General features: G+C 37.4%; 1 protein-coding gene across 2 annotated transcripts in view; it reads right to left on the bottom strand.

Moving 5' to 3' along the window:
- Positions 1-16,895, bottom strand: part of ZC3H6 (zinc finger CCCH-type containing 6) — an 80,267-nt gene that overhangs the window by 13,257 nt on the left and 50,115 nt on the right. For both annotated transcript variants that reach the window (XM_022599041.2, XM_022599042.3), the window contains exon 12: positions 1-16,895. This exon is cut by the window's left edge and continues 13,257 nt beyond it. In XM_022599041.2, coding sequence (XP_022454749.1) covers positions 15,424-16,895 — 1,472 coding nt within the window. In that variant the 3' untranslated portion in view covers positions 1-15,423.

The following is a 16,895-nucleotide window of genomic DNA, read 5'->3' as shown; positions in this document are numbered from 1 at the left end:
AAATTAAAGGAGGAGGAGGAGGAGAAGGAGGAAGAAGAAGAGGAAAAGGAAGAGGGGGAAGAAGAATGAGAATATGCCTTAATTAGCTGCTGGCCAAGGAGAATAAGATGTGGACCTGAACTGCCGCTTGACAAATGTATACACCTTGTAACCACGGTCACACTATAGAATATTTTCCATCATCCCCCAAAGTTCCCTTGTGTTCCTTTACAGTAAAATTTCACCCATCTCTGGGCCCAAGCAACCACTGATCTGTTTTCAGTAACTACAGATTTGTTTTGACTACTCTAAAACTTCACATAAAAGGAATCATATGGTAAGGACTGTTTTGTGTCTGAATTCTTTCATTCAGCACAACCATGTGGCTTTGTGTATCAATAGTTTGTTACTTTTTATCACTGAATAGTATTTCAATTATGGATATAGCATAATATCTTCATCCATTTGCATGCTCATAGCTATTTGGATTCTTTTCAGGTTTTGTTATTTTGGAAAAAAAATGAACGTACGAGATTTTGTGTGGACGTGTATTTTTATTTCTCTTGAATAAATGCCTAGGAGTGGAATTGCTGCATTGGATAGTAATTATACTCTTACTTTTATTGGAAACTATGAAATTATTTTCAAAAGTGGTTGTGCCGTTTTATATTCCCACCACTTGATATTGTCAGTCTTTATAAATTTAGTCATTCTCAAGGGTGTCTAACGGTATGTCACTGGGGTTTTAATTTGCATTTCCTTGTTCACTAATAATATTGAGCACCAAGGGACTTCCCTGGTGGTCCAGCGGTTAAGACTCTGCACTTCCACTGCAGGGAGCATGGGTTCGATCCCTAGTCAGAGAAGTTCCAAGTGCCACATGTGGAATAAATAAATATTTATTTATTTAAATTAAAAAATAAAATAATAATAATATTGAGCACATTTTCTGGTACTTATTGGCCATTTGTATCGTTTTCTTTCATTGCCCATATTTTTTGGTTAATTTTTATTAACCAGTGAGTTATAACAAAGTTTCTTATATATCTTGTATACAAATCCTTATTGCAAGTGTTTTCTCCCAGTCTGGGGCATGCCTGTCTGTGTTCACAGAGATATCTCCTGAAGAGCAGAAATTTAAAATTTTTAGTGAAATCAAATTTACCATTTTTTCTTTTATAATTCACTCTTTTTGTTTTATATCTAAGAAACCTTTGCCTATCCCAAGATTGCAAAGATTTTCTATTTTTTTCTATAAGTGTATATGTAATTTTAGCTTTTACAATTAGGTCTAAGATCCATTTCAAATTACTCTTTGTGTGTGGTGTCAGAAAAGGGTTAAGGTTTATTTATTTATTGCATATGAATATCCAGATGTTCCAGCATAATTTGCTGAAGTGACTCTCCTTTCTCCATTGACTTACTTTAGCTTCTTAGTGAAAATCAGTTGGATATATATATATATATATATATATATATATATATATATATAGGTCAACTTCTAGTGTCTCTCTTCTGTTACACTGGCCTATATGTCCATCCTTAAGGCAATCTGACTCTTGATTATTGTGGATTTATAGTGGCTCTGACAATCTCTGTAGTTTAGGTGGAGTGTTTAGACCATTTACATTTAATGAAATTATTAACAAGGTTTGTTTTCCTCCTTTTTCTCCTCTTTTCCTGCCTTCTTTTGGATTACTTGAACATATTTTTATAATTCCATTTTATCTCCACATTGTTTTATAAGCTGTACTTCCCTGGTGTATTTTATGCTAATTGCTCTGGGGTTTACAATATTCATTGTTAATTTATCACAGTCTACTTTTAAATGATATTATACCACTTCATGTACTGTATATCTCTCTCTCTCAAAAAAAACCAAAAACAACAACAACAAAAAAAACAACCTTCCATTTCCCTCTCCTTTCCCATGTGCCACTGTTGTAACATATATTTTATAAACACCACAATCCACAGTTATAATATTTTCTTTAAATAGTAATTTTTCTTTCAAAGTCTTTAAAAGTCAAAATTTTTAATATTTTCTTACATATCTACCATTTCTCATGCACCTCATTCCTCATTTATTTCTGCCCAAAGAACTTCCTTTAACATTTCCTATTGTACAGGTCTGATGGCAACAAATTCTCTCAGCTTTTGTTTGTGTGAAACTGTCTTAACTTTTTCCTGATTTGTGAAAGGTATTTTCACCAGTTACCTAATTCTACATTGATAGTTTCCTTTAGTACTTTAAAGATGTCTTTCCATTGTCTTATGGTTCATTTGGATTCTGACAAGAAATTTGCAGTCATTGTTAGGCTTATTTCTCTGTACATAATATGTCTTTTGTTTCTGTCTCTCGAGTTTCCCTTAATCACTGATTTTCAGGAATTTGATTATGTGCCTTGGAGTGTTCTTCTTTGTGGTTATCGTGCTTGAGGTTCATTGAGCTTCTTGCATCTGAACTTATAGCTTTCATCAAATTTTGAAAATTTTCTGCTATCTCTTCAAATATTTTTTTCTGCTACTCCTTCCCCCACCAATCCTCCTCCTGGGAGTCCAATTACATGTATGAAAGACTGCTTGGTATTGCTCACAGGTCACTGAAACTCTTGTTCTTTTGTTGTTTTTTTAAATTTATTTTTTCTTTGTGCTCCATTTTGGATACTTCCTATTGCTACATCTTCAAGTACACTAATATTTTCTTTTGCAGTGTCTTATCTCTTTTTAATTGCATGAAGTGAACTTTTTACTTCTGATGTTGTACTTTTCAGCTCTAGAAATCTCATTATTTTAAAAATTATCTTCCATTTCTCTCCTCAATATGCTAATATTTTCCCTTAAGTATGTAAACTTATTTATAATAGCTGTTTTTATATCCCTGTCTGCTAATTTCATCATGCTATACTTTCTGGATATGTTTCTACTGACTTACTGTCTCCTAGTAAAAGACAATACTTTCCTGCTTCTTGGCATGTCTACCAATTTTTGGTTGGATGCGGGACATTGTAGATCTTACGCTGTTGAATGTATGGATTTTACTGTCTCACTTTAAAGAGTGCTGAGCTCTGTTCTGGCAGGCAGTGCAATCACTTGTGGTTTAGTTTTATCCTTCTGAGCCTTATTTTTAAGCTTTGTTATATCAGACAGAGAGTAGTCTCTATCTTAGGGATAATTTAAACCTACTATTAAGCTTCAGCCTTTCTGGAGTCTCTGCTGCATACTCAAGTGATCAATGAGAACTCTCCCCTCTGACTGGAGGAAGCCTGAACAATTCCTAGCGGTGGTAAGAGTTCCTAGAACAGTATAACTCACAGCTCCCCAGCCACTCTTTATCCAACCTTGTGGAGTTTCACTCCACAAATTCACATTTTAGTGTTCAACAAAGACTCAAGGGGACCCCTACACATATTTCTGGAATTCTGTTTCTGCTAGCTCTCTCCTCTCCAGAACTCTGCCACACAGCTGCCTCTGCCTCCTGCTTCCACCTTTGCCTCCATTTAGTGAGACTGCTGTGCACTGCCTGGGATCCTCCTCCCTACTCTGTGGTCCAGAAAGTAATGACAGGCAAAGAGCTGGGGTGATTGCAGGGCTTCCTTAGTTGTTTTTCTTCTCTTAAATATCAATGTCTTTCATGGACTCTGGTCCAATGTCTAATAGAGTAATTTCATGTATTTTAATCCAGTTTTCTAGTTGTTTAAAGGAGGATGATAAATCCAGTCCCGGTTACAACATTATGACCAGAGCAGAAGTCATGTTCAGTAGTTTTCACTGGAGGGATATAGCACACATGTAAGTGAAGTTGCCGCCATACAGAGACTGAACAGGGAAGGGATGCCTGGAAAAGCAAATCCTTAGGGGAAGGAGGAGACAAATCAAGATTTGAAAGTGGGGAGGTAGGATGGACAATCCCTTCTCTAAAACAAAATGAAGTAAAAACTGGTAAAAACCTAGGTATGGCTGGAGATCAAAAAACAGAAGAGGGCAGGAGGAGGGGACTTAGAAGGAGTGGACAGGCAGGCCAGTCTTCCTCCTCCTCACAACCCTGCACACTGAAACTGGAACACTCAGGAACTTGAATGTTGAGGAGATAGAAAACATTCTTTTCCTTCTACATTTCTTAACATTATCATGGGACTTAGTAGCCTCCTGAGATCATTTACACTTAATTCACAGAAGAATATTAGGGTGCTTCTCTTAACTTCCTACATTTAACTCTGAACTGAGCTGGTACCTTGTCCTGATTATATGGACCTAATAGGCAACTGGCACCGATTCCAAAACTAAACTAAACACTGGGACATCTGGTATGTCAGCACAACACACACACACACACACACACACTTAAACAAAAAATGGACACAGAGATCCAGAAACATACATATTTATAATTTTGAATCTGGAACAAGAAATTTCATTCCTCAAATTAAATGCATTATTTTACTGAGGAGACAACCCAATCCCATAGACGGGGCCTTGATAGAATACCAACTTAAGATTTCCAAACCAGTCTTAGAGCAGTTGTAAAAACGAATGCAAACCTTTGTGAGGCTGTCTCACTGCTTCCTAGATCAACTATGTCCATTTTAGTTGTACTTAAACTTGTATTCAGTTCATTAAATGAAACCACAGTTTAGCCTTATTCATAGCCTTTATTTTTCCTCTGAGACTCATTTAAATTAATTTTCTATCTAACCTATCTTACAACTATGCTTGCTTGGCCTCACCGATGACACTCTCTTCCTTTCTATGTATACTGAAGCCCTCTTGAACAACACATTGCCAAATTTCAGGGTCTGCTGCCTTCCTGGAAATGGATGGCAGTAACTAAACTGCCAACACCACCTCCTGGAACATGTAATGAGATATTGTCTCAGTAAACTCTTGGGTTCTGTGTAAGAATTGGACATCTGGTGAACTCTCTCTGAGCCAGTGTTCAACGGAAATAGTGGACGAGGCCTCAGAGTAAACACTGAACTTCTGTTGCCCCGTCTGCTGTCGTGAGCCTGGGGGAACTACGAACTCCAGATGCTTGATGGAAAGTAAGCTGCTCTTCAGTAAGTGTCTCTTGGGTTGCAGATTTTAGCTCACACAACTCAGATATGGAAAGGTTTTTTGTTTGCTTATTTTGTCCATAACAAAATAGACTGTCTGGCCTTTCTCCTGAGTTCACACCCAATGATCAGCAGGAGAAAATTAGATGTCCAAGCTGGTTTAAAAGCTTAGTAGGATTCAGTCTCTCCTAAGATGGCATCTAGGGGTGTGTGTGTGGGGGGGGGGGGGGCGGAGCGGGGTAGGTGGGGAGGTTCGGTAGTGAGCCCTGTAGTTTGCACACACATTTTTTGGCTTGGGGGTAGGGGTAGTGAGCCCGGCAGCTTTGTGCTGATCCTGGAGTGGCCACTGGTTGAAATCCATTGCTCTGATCACTGTCCACAACACCTACTGGCCTCTCATGCCGTATCTACACCTGGGTAAACTGTGGCCCTTTCTTCAGCTTGGGAAGTGCTCCCAGGGAGCATAAGACAACTGCCCTCACAGCCTTTGCTTCTCCTTGGCTCCTAATGGCTTAAGCTCTTAATGATCCCTTCCTTGGCTTCTGCTGTGTGGTCACCACATCTTATCACAGAGGGCACCCGTGGACACACAGGTTTGAGAGTGCCCCAGGAGAATCAGGACATCCTGAGCAAATACTTCCATGTAACCTTGGCTGCCCCACATCAGTGATGGGACCTCTGCACTACAGTCTCCTCCCAGAATCTCAGACAGAAATCAAAGCTCTCGTTACCCACAACCCCCAAGAAAACAATTCTGGACACCTATCTGATCAATCCCCTCTTCTCCTTTCCTCTTATGCTTTTTCTTAGAATTCTCCAGGGATAGAAAGAAAAAGGCTTCCTTCCTCCACCACATTTCTCTTTTGTTTGCCCCCTTTTTAAGCAAAACTCTGGTCATTGATATATTGCAGGGGTGATAAAGGAATTCAGATAATTATTTCAAACCAGGTTACGATATTGCTGCAAAATTCCATTTTTGAGTGTTAAAGCTGAAAATTACCTTCATTCTCTTTGTATTCCTTGTAACAAGCCATAATGGTCTCTTCTCTTTCACTCCACTATCCCAGTTGGATGGCTGTCACAAGCCAATGAGGCAAGAGTTTGCAAACTCCGAAAGACAAAAGAGAAAGTCCGTTAATAATTTGAAAAATGACACATCTTTTAATGACTGTTTCTGATGCTACTTAGGGGGAGGAGGTAGATATCAGGGATGTAGAGAGGCTTGGCTCACTTTTGGGAAAAGAGCTTCTAAGCATAATTAAAGGCACTTAGGGATCCTTGAGAGACCTGCCAGGTTACATGCCTGTAAGATCAATGGAAACATGTGCTCGTCTGTGGTTATGGCTAATAAATCCTATGTTGGAATTTTGCTTTGTTTTACAGGAACACTTTGGTCTTTTCACTTCCTTGGATGCCATCAACGTGACAGTGGTGACCATACTTCACTGGTCTAATTCCAGCTTCAGCAGCTGAGATCTGAGAACAAGACCAATCTGCGTTCTTTCTCACTCACTAGGTACTCCACAGGCAGGAGAAGATAACTGCAAGTGTGTGAGTCTTTCCAAAGCCTTTCTAAGTTGAAATTAGTCCATTCAGTCAATAAATATTTATCCGCCATCAACAAAATGAAAAGGCAACCTGCAGAATGGGAAAAAATACTCGCAAACCATCCATCTGATAAGGGGTTAAGATTTAAAATATATAAAGGACTCATGCAACTGAATAGCAAAAGAAAAAAAACCAATTTGATTAAAATATGGGCAGAGGATCTGAAGAGACATTTTTCCAAAGAAGACATACCGATGGCCAACAGGTACATGATAAGGTGCTCAATATTGCTAATCATCAGAGAAGTGCAAATCTAACCCACGAGGTATCACCTCACCCCTGTCAGAATGGCTATTCTCAAAAATACAAGAAATAACAAGTGTTAGTGGAAATGTGGAGAAAAAAGAATCATTGTGCACTACTGGTGGGAATGTAAATTGCTTCAACCGCTACGGAAAACAGTATGGAGGTTCTTTAAAGAATTAAAAATAGAACTACCAATGGTCCAACAATTCCACTTCTGGATATTTATCTGAAGGAAACAAACAAACAAAACTAACAGGAAAAGGTCTATGCACCTTGATGTTCACTGCAGCATTATTTGCAATAGCTGAGACATGGAAGCAACCTAAGTGTTCATCAATGGAAGAATGGATAAAGAAGATGTGGTACATATGCATAAGGTGAAATATTTTTCAGCCATAAAAAAAGAAGGAAATCCTGCTATTTGTGCCAACATGGATGGACTTTGAGGGCATTACGCTAAGTGAGGTAAGACAGACAGAGAAAGACAAATACTGAATGATCTCACTTATATGTGGAATTTAAAAAACAAAAACAAAAAGCCAACTCAGAGATACAGAGAACATATCAGTGGTTACCAGAGGCAGGCTGGGGCAGGGAGGGGTGGGGTGCAAAGCTGGTGAAGGGGGTCAAAAGGGACAAACTTCCAGTTATAAAATAAGTAAGTCCTGGGATGTAATATACAGCATGGTGACTACAGTTAATAACACTGTATTGCATATCTGAAAGCTGTTGAGAGTAGATAAAAAATTTGTAACTGCAGGGTGATGGATGTTAACTAGAATTATTGTGGTGATCATTTTACAATACATATATAAATTGAATCATTATGTTGTACACCTGAAACTAATAGAATGTTCCATGTCAATTATATCTCAATAAAAATATTTGTTGAGCATTTTATTGACGGGGTATCCAAGAATATATTGTAGCAGAAAAAAGTAACCAGCATGTTCGTCACATGGTGAATATTTAATTAATCCCCAAGCACACTGCCCATCACTAAACTAGCATTTATTGAGGTTTTACTGTAATTATCATAAACACTTTTGGGCTCTAAAATGTTGGGCAGACGAATGTGCCATTGTGGAGGATGAAGTTTAAGGGGCAGAGCCATGACCAATGTGAGGATGTTAGAGACGGGCATGGTTTGCTTTGAAAGAATTATGTAACATTATGTCCACCATACTTTTTTTTTGTTCCTTGTAATTTTCTAAAATATATCCTTGTGCACTTGATCATTTGATATTAGCCGCAAAGCACTGTGACTTCACTCACTTTGTAGTAAGTCTGATTTAAAAAGCAGTCTATCTTACCCATCTCTGTAACTCAAAACATAATAGCAAATGCTAAGTGCTCAAACAATCTTTCTTAAATAAGTGATGAGTCCCCACTTTGTCCATGAGGAAAGTGATACTCACTGAAGTCCTAACTCGCCCCGCGTTGCACTGCTCAGGAGAGACTGCACCAGGACCAGATCACGCTAGCTCTCAAGGAAGAAGTTTCTGATCATCTGAGTTGCTCCGTAATTAAATCCAGTAATCTACTAGGTTCCCTTATTTGAGACAGGGTGCCCTTGGCCATTGAACATACTAGAACAGAAGTCAGAAAACACCTTTTAATGATACTTCCTGACCTTTGAGGGAAGCGTGACTAGCCACTTCTTTGTTGCTCCTGATCTTGGAGGGAAGAATGACCAGTTGCTCTCTGAGAGCCTTTCCTGCAATGAGATCCTATTTTGACCCTGAAGAGCTCTTGTTCTACACCAAAGCATTACATTTGCTAGCAACCTCTCAGATTCAGATCTTTTAACAGAAAATTGATTTAAGCTAATGTAAGAGATACTCCCTTACGCAGGATAGGGCCTTAAATGCTGTTAATCTCTGTGGTTAAGTGAAGCACATTCTCTGTGCACTAAGGATAACCTGAAGGACAGTTTACTGCTGTCCCCTTCTTTCAGGAAGACCTGGAGGTGTTCCATTTACAAACTCTCATATGAGTACACGGCTCCCCAATGCTCTATCTTTAACTACTGAAGATTTATTAAAGCAAAGCAATGCACTGCCAGACAGATATTATTAGAAACATTTTTATTTAAAGTCAGACAATAGAAAGATGTCACAGAAGAAAACTACAGAAACTTGCAACAACAGAATGCAACTTGGAAAAGTTTTTAGTAAATGAGAAGGGGAAAAAAAAGATATTCCTGATGTTACCAAGGGATTTGTTAGTCCTCATGTAGAATAATTTATCAGTTCAGCAAAGTACACCCTTTGCTGGTATCTTTTGAACAGACAGTAGGTTAATAATTTAGTTAATCTACTAAATTGGCATCTATTAAAACCCTCCAAAGTGAAACAGTCAAGGCAGCATTTCCCCACCATTTGAGATACAATGTGGGGAACTGAAATAATTAACGGTAGGAAGTTAAAAAAACCCACTACTTCATACTGCATAGGTTTAATCTGGATTTCAGCCTACCTTACAGATGGGGCTTGTAAATCTGATAGAAAGTGGGCGACCAGGAATCTGGACACAACACCACCTCCTACCAAACACACAAACACATGACATCCTAGGACATAAGTGCCATCAATGCCCTTACCATGTGCAAGCATAGCAGCCCTAGACTAAAAACAAAATGGCCTAGAACCCTGGATTTATACTGAGCCCTTTCTGAATCCTTGGTGGAGGAGCACTGGGTTTACGGTAAGAAACATAAATTTTTTAAAAACTTTGGCAAGTAAGTATAGAAATGACTATTTCTTGATTGTCACTTTTAAAGGAAATTTCATTCTACTTCAGGAAAAGATATTCTCCTATCTTATGTGACTTCTCTCTCAAACATTTGGAGGGCAAATTCCTATAAAATAGAGGTGGACCTCTACCTGCAATACTAGTTAATTATTTTTCACCTTCTCTACTTAAAAAGCATATAAAATGTATAGTCTATCACGGACAACCAACCCCAAGATCTTGCTTGTAATGGAAGTTTGGGAACAACATGACTAATTTTCAAAAATTGGGTCTGTGTGTATTTAATTCCTTTACAATAACCTATATATCACATCAGTGACAAAATAATACTATCTAACACAAATTTCGCCATTCCTCTCAACCTTAATGCCCTCACAGAGGTATTAAAATCAGTAGAGTAATGAGCCAAGGAGCGTGGAGCCGGATAATTCACAGGGTTGATTTTTTTCTAAAATGCCATAACAAGCTATATATTAACTTTTTTCTCATAAATTCTAAGTTTAAAAAACAAGAGATCCAATGATAAACCAAGCTACAAGATATTGTTCCAAGAACTCATAGTTGTTGGAAAAAACGGATTTCCTTTATGCTCACAACTGTAGCACATGACTGTTCTGTTCTAAAGGGTAATGAAGGGTGTTTAAGGACAAGACACAAGACCCAGATTTAGAGTCCAATTCATGACTTGAAAGGGTAAGTTAATGGTCTTAGGATAAAATACGATTGGAAATTCACTAGGTTAGGCATATCTTCATAATTTTGGTTGAATTTTGAGGAGAATAGGAAGGGGGAAATTAGAGAAATATATTTTAACATAAAAACATAAGACTCTAGCATGGAGTTCTTTCAGATTACAGAAAGAACCCTTCATAGATCTATGGGGACAAATTACTGATATATTCAAACTTCCACAATGAAGTAGTAAAATTATCTTGTAAGTCTGGAGGACTCATAGAATTACGAACTATTGTAGAAACATACAACTCCTAAGTAAAGCTGCCATAACCCTACTTTCACATTGTTTGGGTGGGAGGTGGGGAGGGGAGACAAAAAAAGAGAAGGTTGGTGCCCTGTGTCTACTGAAGGAGGTATAATTTATGATTGTACTCTTTCTAATACGATCATGGAATGGCTCTGTCGCATCTACTCTAACAGATGACAGCACCTGTAAAATCTAAACTTGGATGGACGTTGGGAACAAAGCACCCATGGTGTGCGTAGAACTAGGCTTGCTGCAATGGGAAAACAGAGAAGCAAGGAGACACATATGGGTTCTGCCTCCAAAAGCATAAAATACAGTTTAAAATGTGCTTTTTATTTCTTATTTTAAAATGAGAAATTCTAAACGTTATGTTGACAGTAACTTAAAGTCCTTTCTTAGGTATGTGTCCTTTCCAAGAAAGGCAGGTTAATTTGGATTTTGTTACAACTGGCAGACACTGCTAATAAATAACATACTCGAAAACATAACGCCAGCAGTAACAGCGATTGGTAGCTACTGGCGCCGGTTCTGCAAATCACATAAGCTACTTCGGGAAGAGACATTACATAAACACCAAGTCCTAACACATAAGTGAGAAAAACAGCTTTAAACACTCAGACCCTGTTTGGTTACATTTTGTCAAAGCTTAAATTTCCTAAACTCAGCCTTATTTAAACTAATTAAGTTTACTAATGACCAGTAAATTTTGAACATAACATTATCAAGTGCTACCAAACCATTTCTGAAAAGATAATTACGACTCTTCATTCTAGAGATTCACAGAAAGCCCAATATTGAAGGTTGCAGGCACCCTATCAGTGGACTGCTTGACTGCAGACCACCTCGCCGAGGTACAGCCTTGAGCACAGACAACCCCTCTGAGGTGTAGCCCTCAGCCCAGAAGGGTGAGCTCAGGGAGAACATCTCCACCGTAAGACTCTGTCCTGTGCAAATGGAAATACACTGACAAGCCCTCACATCTAGATCCCTAGGAACTTCCGAACGTCAAGATGCCATTAACCAAAGGAAAATGTACCTTTATCAATATCAAGCAAATGGTCACTAAGAAAGACCTCAATGTCACATGCTTGCAGAAATATATATTAAGAGGTGGGAGTAAATATCCCTAGTGTTTCTAAAAGCCAACAGTCCTTATATTGACTGAGTTGGCCACTTCGCCCACAACACATGTGCTATGATTCAAGCAAATACGTCATACGACACTGACTATCAGAGGATTTTCACCCTCCATCAATATCCAACTTGCATAAAATGGGCAGAGCGGTCAGATCTTGAATAGACACTACAAGTCCATAGAGCTCTAAAATAGGAAAGTCCTGTGTTTTACTGATACACAAAATGTTTAAGGAAATTGCCAACTTGATGGGTTAATATTCTCTGAAACAACTTCTCAGGCAATTCTACTGTGTCTCAAATGTGTATCATCTGAAACTTCATAGAACTGGTGCACCACACAAACCATATCATGTTATTTCGGAATCTGTACAACTTAATGCAAACTCAGTGGGAACGTAATGATTATGTTTGTGGAAGTCATAAAGCAACTTTATATTTACAAATACTTAAAAATGATAATTACTTCGCTCCTTACATCACATCTGTAAACAGTCAAAATTATACCCATTTCACAGAAAACGAACTAGACATTAAGATAAAACACCTACAAATCAATTCAGAACAAGAATATGAATTCATTGTCATAAACCTCTAGCCCTCATAAGTTCTCCTTTCCTCCCTCTCTCTCTTCTAATTAATTCAGCAAGTAGCTTACACGAACACTCATACAGGATTTTTTTTTACTAATCAACTATTCTTCTACTCTTAAAGTAAGTACGACTAGCAAGGAAAATTACTAAACTCCTACGGCAAATGAAAAGACAAACAAACCTAAGCAAACATCATTTCATAATTAGGCTACTTTGGTTGCAACCTAATTCTGGGGTTTAGTGCATACGGCTGGGTAACACAGAGGGTCTGTACAGCAACAGACCTAACTGCTGAGGCAGAGTTTGAAATCACTCCAACATTTGGTTCATTTTCAAGATTCAGAATGAGGTCCTAACTAGGAAAGCTCCAGAGATAGGAGTTGGGAGCAAACTAAACAAGACATGGGAAAGTAGCTGCTCAATCTAAATTATGATCATCTGGATATCCCAATTCAACACCCTGATATATCCCACTCTATTCAACACCAAAGGGAACAGGTATAAAACTCTCACAAACCAGTATGAATAGTTAAGTTACATCTCAACCAATGAGTCTAGCAGACTCTTTAAAGACACAGTTATTTCTGTTATCTGTAAATGTTTGGCTTCTAAGAATAGGGACATAATGTACTTTTCAGTGTAATAGTGTAAATCAAATTAGATGGATTCTAAAAACACCAATTCACCTTACAAGGAGCTTATTAATTAGAGAGAATGGCTACTTATTAAATTTTGGTAAGAAAATGGGAAAAGAAAAAGAAAGAAAAAGAAAGAAAAAGAAAAAGGATATTAAGATAATCCAGGTTGATAGGATATAATAGAATATTCCCTAAAGTTATCTCAATTAAAAAGCATTACAAATAAAAAATCATTATTTTAAACATAAATAAAACATTTTCACAAAAAATATATTGTTAAATTTGAAGGTAAGTTCAAACTTTCTTGTAAAATAGCCTCTAGGCCACTAGCCGATGTAACGGGGGCTCAAGAATACTAAGTAAATGAACTTACTTAGTAAGTAAGTATTAATGGTTTTTAAACCTTACTTTTAAATTAATCTTTTAATATCTCTCTTAGTAAAAAGGATCTTCTGTTAAGAATCTGGAAAAAAATTTGGATTCCATTTTGATCTTTAACATCCAAATTATCTTTTTTTGTGTGATATTTTAAATGTAAACAGCATCACTTACAATAATTATAAAATCATGAATTAAAGATTTGCTAAAATTTTCAATTTAATTACTAAAATTCAGCAATTTTACTGATTTTATCCTGATAAAGGAATATTATTCTTAGGAATATAAATGTGTCTATATTTTTTTTTCTGTCAGTTTTATCCATTTTATTGACTTTTCAATTAACAATAAAGTTCGTTTGGATAGTAAGTCAGAAAATTCTTTCTATCATGGCTTTAAACTGCATTTTTTAACCCCAAAACATTATCCAGAACCACTTTAGGCTACAATGCAACCAAAGTATAAATAGTAGGAACTCACATTCCCTTGAACAACTGTCCTTGCACTTAGAACACAATGAACTTCTTAGGTAGGCAGGCAGAATTCTTGCTCACTTAACTGCAACCCCATTTAAGCACGGAATCAGGGCAAAAAAAGTAAAAAGTGAAGAAGGGAAGAGAAAGGATATACATTAGTATTAAACCATATGCTATCTGAGTGTTAGGTTCCCACATAAATATTTTGCTGTATATTTTAAAAATCACTTCTCAAGGACTGATTTCCTCTACTTCCATGATCTTTTATAATGAAATACTCCTTTTCAAGTTACCTTTTAGAGTTGTTACTAGCAAATACTGTCACATACCTCTAGTTCAAGATATTAATATATACACTTAGCCTGAAACTAAGTGTCCTACTTAGTTTTAGTTATAAATAATATATGTATAAAACAGGTAGGGTTGCCATTATTTATATACTGCAATAAATATACAAGAATGAGTACAAATTATTTTTCATAAAAATACAACCTCTAATCAATTCAGGAGGTTTCCGAACTATGACGACATTGAATACATTAAAACACCAGGCAGTCTCCTCTGTTATAGAATGCCAGTCAGGTGAGATCTGAAAGAGGTTCTTTATTGGTAGCCATATACAGTTGACTATACCATCTCTGTGTTTTCTCGCTATTTAAGAAAAAATATAGAACCTGGACATTTAAAACATTATCAGTGAAATAATCACCACAGACTCACTGGATCTTTTAAAATTTTGTTAAAAATTGCCAAAGTCATGATGAATACAATTATTGCAGCTACATCATTTGAAAAAGTAATATAAATTATGCTGCTAAAGACAAAAAACATCGAAACGCATAAACATCATAATGTAACACAGCAGTAACTCATAACTATTAATATGAAAAATTAAAAAGTTATGTTAGAGAACTCGGGAATTTTTCATTTTAGCAAAACATTCTATTTATATATCTCCAACTTCTATGATACAGTATACCATAAAATACTTTTAAAAGGTACAACATTCAAATGCTTCATTTACACAAATAATATTGCCAGTACTAATAAAAGTGATGCCCTTAAACATGAACTGCTCTGCTAATTACGATTTTAAAAATGTTTTACGTCATTTTACATTTTAGCTAGCAGTCAGCGTTACATATTAATCGGTTCTGTGTTGACAAATAGGATCCTAGTCAAAATACTGTTTCTGAAAAGTAATGTACATTATATTGCTTGAAACTAATAACCATATAAAAGTGGTAATCATTTATCTAAACACTGATTATGAAAGACAACTGGCATATATTCAGGCAGAGTGTTGAGTTCATGATGGTTTATTTACAATAAAAGTACTTTTACTGAAGCTAACGTGATATATAGGTTTCTATGTCAATTACTACAGTCTCTTAAAATTATAAAAATATTATATAAAATACCACAGGCTTTAGAGGATATAACTTCATGTGGTTCTGATACTAGCAGCTGAAAAGTGTTTATAATTTAAAAATAAATAAACTATAGAGGTAAACCAGTTACAAAACAGCAGGGGACTGCAATAGTCACAAGAGTGAAAAGAACTGCTTAATTACACAATAGCTAACAAAACGGTGAAGCAGTTGGATCAAAAGTTTTAAAAACCTCTTTCAGAGATTTGTCATCTGTTGCTCTACGAGGGTCATCATCTGGGGTGGGGCTCACCTGACCCGGCTGCTTTGACTGTCTTGGATCGCTGTACTGGGGTCTAATTAAGCCTGTTAATGCCTGAATCGGAAGACTGTGCACTGCTGGGACCTGAACGGTACCGGAACTCCCAAGGATATCTGCCTCTGGGTCAGCTGGCCCATCAACAGGGACGTCCACGTTTGGAGCGATTTTCTGTGGTAGGACTGCTTCTCCAGTAGGAGGCTCGTTTTTATCACTACTTTTTAAACCACCACTTTTTTTCTGGCTCTCTGCATTTTCTGTTGCTGGCTCTGATGTAGATGATGAACTATGCTCCCTAGGGTCATACAAACTAATAGCACTAAGGACTGAACCTGGAGTTCCCAGGGGAAGGCCAGCTGAAGATGAGAGTTTAGGGGCATATGGAGGCAAAGCCCCAGGACCAGAATTGCTAGATACTGCCCCTAAGGGCTGTGATGAACCAGAGTTTGATCTGGCTACATGAGGGGCACCCTTTGATGTATGTGAATCCTTCATAACTGCTTGATGAGACTCTGTACTATGCAGTCTGTGAAGTCTAGGATCAAAATTTTTTTGCAGCCTAGGGTCTCCTAATTTACTTCCTGAACTATGTACATCTCCAAATTGTTCTAGGTAGCCTTCTCTGTTTGCTGTGTTAAATTTGGCCTTGGCTGCTAGTTTTGCATCAGTGGGCACTGTGCTTTGACGAAGATCACTTTTTGTATTCCACAACCTACTGAGCCTCTGATCAGCTATAAGAGGGGGCAGAGGTAAATTGATTGAAGATACTGGGTCAGGTTTAGGCAAAGGGACTGGAAGTAAGTCTTCTGGAGCCCACACGATGTGTTTTGCAAAGTTGGGTTTGGTTAGGGTAATATCCATTTTAATGTGACTAAACTGTCTCAGTTGTGACCTTGGATCCTGGAGCATTATACCAGGGGAAGAATCCAAAGGTATTAAGAAAGCTTTTTCTCTCAGTTCTCTTTCAGTATCTTCATCGTCATCGTCTCCTCTTTTGTGTTTGACATTAGGGCCAGCATTTCCATGATGTAAATCAAACTTTGCTCCACCAACAGAAGAACCTACGTGACCACTTCCATTCCCTCTTAATTTCCTGGGATCCCATGCAAGTCTAAGATCCAGTGGGGTAGACTCAGAAGATTTTCTAACGTCTTGCCTTGAGATAGTCCTAAGTCTAGGGTCAACCACTTGGCTTCCTTTATTTTTCTCTTTAGCAAGTCTTGGATCAGTAGGAGTGCTGAGTTCTGTGGAAGGTTGTTGTTGACTCCTTAAAGTTTCTGTTTGTTTCTGCAATGTTTTCAGTATTGACTTGACACTGCTTCCTTCTTCCTCTTCACTACTGGAATACCAGTTAACAGTATCAT

This window comes from Delphinapterus leucas, chromosome 13 (assembly GCF_059928025.1).
Source record: "Delphinapterus leucas isolate spDelLeu-1000000601 "Yukka" chromosome 13, BTC_Dleu_Yukka2, whole genome shotgun sequence".
Classification (NCBI taxonomy): Eukaryota; Metazoa; Chordata; class Mammalia; order Artiodactyla; family Monodontidae; genus Delphinapterus; species Delphinapterus leucas.
This window is presented reverse-complemented; position numbering and strand designations above follow the sequence as displayed.